The following is a 4,685-nucleotide window of genomic DNA, read 5'->3' on the forward strand; positions in this document are numbered from 1 at the left end:
CTTTTTTATATACATTATGGATTCTTTATTTCCTTGAAAGTAGAGCAGGTCATCAAATATTCAAAGTCAAATGTATTTCTATAGCACATGTAAAATTAAAAGCTGTTGACCAAAGTGCTGTAAAAGAATCATTAGCCCTTTTCTACTCTGGTTTAGCACTTTACACAACTTACCGCATTCACACTCATTCATTGCCAAAGTGCGTTCTAGCTAATATTCACATTCTAATTAACACATCGGAGAGAAATGTGGAGTTTGGGCATGCAGACTGAAACAGGTCTTCTGTTTTTTTTAAACAGTAGATGACCTGCTCTCCCCTCTGAGCTACAACAACGCCTCATTTAATGGTAGATAAGATATACACTCTTGTACTATACAGTGTTCGTGTGATAGATAAGGAACTCTATGAATGTTTCTTAATCGCTTTAAGTGCTTTTTAATACGTTTAGAAAATACTAAATAAATAATAATCATAAATCTTCAAAGGTCCTGCCATATGCCATCTGCTTGCAAACTATCAGTGGTTAGTGCTTAAAAAATTAACATATGAATGCTCTACAGAGAAAGAGTCCATTTGGATTTTTTCAACCCCCTTTTTCAACTTTTACTGTCATCACAATCTGTGATCACAATTCATTTTTAGCTTTATTGTTTTACTGTTAATGTAAATTTTTTCATTTAAAAATGTCCTAAATAAATAATCTCAACTGGAGATCTGGTTTCTAAACCGGACTGTAGCTGTCGTAACATCTTCGTACCAAGAGGTGGCAGTGCGACCGTGGTTCTAAGGTGCATTTAAAACCCAGGAGGGCATGGAGCTACCTGCCAGAGAGCAGCAGGTAAGCACATAGCCCGGTTAGCTGGTTAATTGCACTGATGGTACATTTTGTGCTCTGAAGAGGGCTGTTGGTTGTTGGTGGTTAAATGACAAACTGCTCAATTTAGAAACCCACAAACACCCGCAGAGAGAGATGAAGTTATTTTAAAATATCTGAGGCTGCCGATGTATCCTACAGCATGTCTTTATTGCACACCATCTGTTACTGTGCTCACAGTGCCAGGTGCATGTGCAGCACACAGAAACATGCAGTGGACTCATATTGTCGTAGCTCTAATGAACATCATGTGGATTGCTTTCTTTTTACCTCCGCATCTTGTTCCAGGTAAGAGCTTTGACTTTGGTGTTTTAAATAGAAAATGTTCATGTAAAGTTATGCCTCCAATAATATCTCGTGTTTCAAATATAATGATCGTTTTGAGGTGATGTCTTTTCATCTCCAGTGTTTGTGCAGAGAAGAAGCACGAGCATCTCTGATGAGGAAATCCTGCTGAGAGAGTTTTGTATTCAGCCTCCACCTGACATAAACTGGATATCAGGTGTACCAGCAGTCTACATCCCTGATAATAAAACCAACTCCACCAACACAAGCTTAAAAAGTAAGCTTCCTTTCTGCTTTCATCCCTGCTCAAACCAGAATTAAGACTCTACAGAAGAGTGCTCTAGACTCCAGAGCATTCAAGACTCTGGAGATCAACATGTACCAAACCACTAACTACTGACTATTTAGTTCTATAGAAAATGGTGTCACCTTTCCTGGAATATACCATGTGTTGGAGGGCCTATAGTGTTTTTAGACATTTTAGTATATGTTTGAAAGTCCACCCAATTAAACACTGCTGTCCTGTATTTCAACCCTTAGGTGACCTGGATGAGACAACGGCAACTACTTCTCCTGTAGTGAAGCTGAAGCTCCCAGGAGTCACCACACCCTCAGAGACAGTTTCTCACAGCATCTCTGCAGCTCCTGATGTTAGAGTGACACAACATCCGAATGCTCCTTACCAAGCAGAATATCTTCCTGGTAACAGTGAGTTAGTCCAGCAGAAGGCCTGTGTTGAAGTGGCACCTTCACACATTCTGCTGGAGGGAAATTATATAAAATACCCATTTATGTGTTTATACTATGGAGGTTTGTCTACTGAGTTTTTATATAAATAAGTACATATTTATTGAGGTAGAATTTTTAAGTTGGCTCTAACAAGTATTTTCCCCATCATAAACGAAGAATGTGAATATAAAATGCAGTTTTTAAAATGATTTATTATCATTAAAACAGTAGCCAAAGCTACCTGAATCTTTGTGAATTATTAAAAACAAGAAAGCTGTTTTTTGGGGTGGTTTTGTTTTTGCATTATTTTCTTTGTATACAGCTAAATAGTTTTGTCCTGTATTTCAACCCTTAGAAGACCCGGATGAGACAATGGCAACTACTTCTCCTGTAGTGAAGCTCCCAAGAGTCAACACACCGTCAGAGAAGGTTTCTCACAGACGCTCTGCACATCCTTGTGATAGAGTGAAACGGCAACTGAACTTTCCTTACCAAAGTTTTCGACATAAGAGATCTAGTAAGGGCGCTGATTTCACGATATGGATGAATAGTTTGTGAATTCTTTTGTACCAGCACTAATCAATTATTGCACATTGCTCAGAATCCTCACATCATTAATATTTTCATTACTTTAGTGCCGGTTCTAAACAAAATAAAAGGTCAGGTTGCATCACCACTGCACCTCTGTCTGATCTGGAAGTGATCAATAAATGAAAAAACTTGTTTGTTTTCATATTCTGATCAGTTTTTACGTGTTTGGATACTTTGCTTTCATCATATGTTGCACACACTAGAAGGCAGTCGTTTGAAAAAATAAAGTACATATTTATTGAGATAGAATTTTGAACCTGGCTTTATTCAAAGTTCAGATTTCTGAACTTAAAATTATGTAAATAAAGACATATTTCCATGTTAATTTCCCCAACTTCCCTTTAAAATATAGCACTTTTGTCAGGTTCAGGAATGTTATTTTACTGTCACTGTGTTATCATTTACATACACTGTCATTATTTCATCATTATTTCATTAGTCTGCATCACTTAGTATCAGTTGATCATCAAAATTATCATGTATCATTTATCATTTATTCCAGAGCAAGCAGAATAAAACACATTCCAGATAGAATATTCTATTATGCAAGAGCACCAGCATGGCTGTAGCTCCAGGCGGTCCACAGTAAGTCAGATAAGGACACTTGAACCTTTGTTGGCCTGGACCTACAATCTCACAAAACTGCACACTTGTGTACACAATTGTTTATGTTCCAAATACCGATGATGGGAAACATCTGGTGTCAAGCCTGGGAAAGGGTTGTTGTTTGAGGAGTTCTGGGAATTGTTCTGACGTCATAACGGCTATAAAGCTTTCTGTAAAGAGCAGAAAGGCGAAGACCGGCTTCCCACACTGTACAAGCTGTGTGTGTGTAATAAATCACTTTTTGGACACCTCCGGGGACTCTATCTGTGCTTATTTTTCCTTCCAAACAAAAAGAACCTTACACTTTTGAAAATTTTTAATACAAAGAAATGTTCCTAATCTTCCTCATCATTTTGGTGCTACCCTGCCAGACAGGTAGGCAGCAACAGCAGCCAAGTTTGTGAATGTGATAACTTGTGAAGGATTTTCAAACTGATACTAAAAATATCAGACAAGTCTAAATCCCGGTGACCTTGAACTCAAGGTCAGAAGTTTTCAGAAGTGTTGGGAATGCAAAAACTTGAGAACAAGGCGAGTGTAAACCATGTGTGTATTTACTAGGAAGATGAGGGGTAGCACTCGTGGCCGTCAGTATGTTTTTTTACTGTCTGATCTTAATGCTCTTTACTCAGCTGGAAATGGTCCTGACAACTGCTGCTGGAAGTTTTACCCAAGAAGAATTAAACCAAGCATTGTGGAGTCGTATTACATGACTGATCACCGATGCCCAAAGCCTGCCGCCATGTAAGTGAAGAAATCTGGGTTTATTTCTTGTCATAATTTTTAACACAATGACTGAAATTACTGTAAAGAAAAATGCGCAGTATGACCATTGTAACAGCATATTTGTACAATTAAAAATTAAAATTATGCACATGATGCAAAGTTACATTTTTGAACTGAAAGTTATGTAAAAATAAGGACATTTTTTCATGCTAAACTTCCCACTTTCCATTTGAAATAGAAACTTTGGAAAATTGTGTTATTTGTACTTTTTTATTAAAAAAGAAAAAAGAAAACCGATAATAACAGCAGCATTTCTCTTTGTTTCAGCTTTGTTACCAAAAAGGCTCGTTCAGTCTGTATGGATCCGTGTCTCTCCTGGGTCGATAGCATCATGAAAGCGCTGGACGAGAGCACTTTTTAAACCAGCTGCCTGCTCATCATTTCATTTTGTTCTGCTTTATCAGATAATATCATATCCAATGTGGCTTTATGACTTTTGTAATTAGTGCAACTCTGTCTCAACTGATCCAAAGCTAGTTATTAGCCTGAAGCAATCCACTGAAAAGTCCTTTGATTGTGTAATGTCTCTTTGCTTTGTGTTATGTGTTATCCTCCAAAATAAACACCACAAAAATACAAGCGTGTGAAACTTTTTCTTGTCTCTTCTTCATTTCTTCTAAGCTTTACAAGTTGCCAAGTCTTCCTTACATACTGTGTGAAATAACACTTTTAAAACAAATAACATATAATATGGTCGATTCTGAAAGTACAATTAATTTAAACACAATCTATGAGTTATATATGCAACTCGGGCGATCGTGGCTCAAGAGTTGGGAGTTCGCCTTGTAATCGGAAGGTTGCCGGTTCAAGCCC

General features: G+C 37.5%; 1 protein-coding gene across 2 annotated transcripts in view; it reads left to right on the plus strand.

Moving 5' to 3' along the window:
- Window positions 1-4,448, plus strand: part of ccl36.1 (chemokine (C-C motif) ligand 36, duplicate 1) — a 19,353-nt gene extending 14,905 nt beyond the window's left edge. Inside the window, exons 1-2 of one of the 2 annotated variants that reach the window (XM_005741855.1) lie at window positions 3,629-3,830; window positions 4,140-4,448. In XM_005741855.1, coding sequence (XP_005741912.1) covers window positions 3,631-3,830; window positions 4,140-4,233 — 294 coding nt within the window. In that variant the 5' untranslated portion in view covers window positions 3,629-3,630 and the 3' untranslated portion in view covers window positions 4,234-4,448. Of the gene's footprint in view, window positions 1-3,628; window positions 3,831-4,139 lie in introns of those variants that run through there. The other variant, XM_005741854.1, reaches the window with a different exon arrangement.
- The last annotated feature ends 237 nt before the right edge of the window (window positions 4,449-4,685 follow it).

The sequence above is a fragment of the Pundamilia nyererei genome, unplaced genomic scaffold (assembly GCF_000239375.1).
Source record: "Pundamilia nyererei isolate P.nyererei 1_Seehausen unplaced genomic scaffold, PunNye1.0 scaffold00114, whole genome shotgun sequence".
Classification (NCBI taxonomy): domain Eukaryota; kingdom Metazoa; phylum Chordata; class Actinopteri; order Cichliformes; family Cichlidae; genus Pundamilia; species Pundamilia nyererei.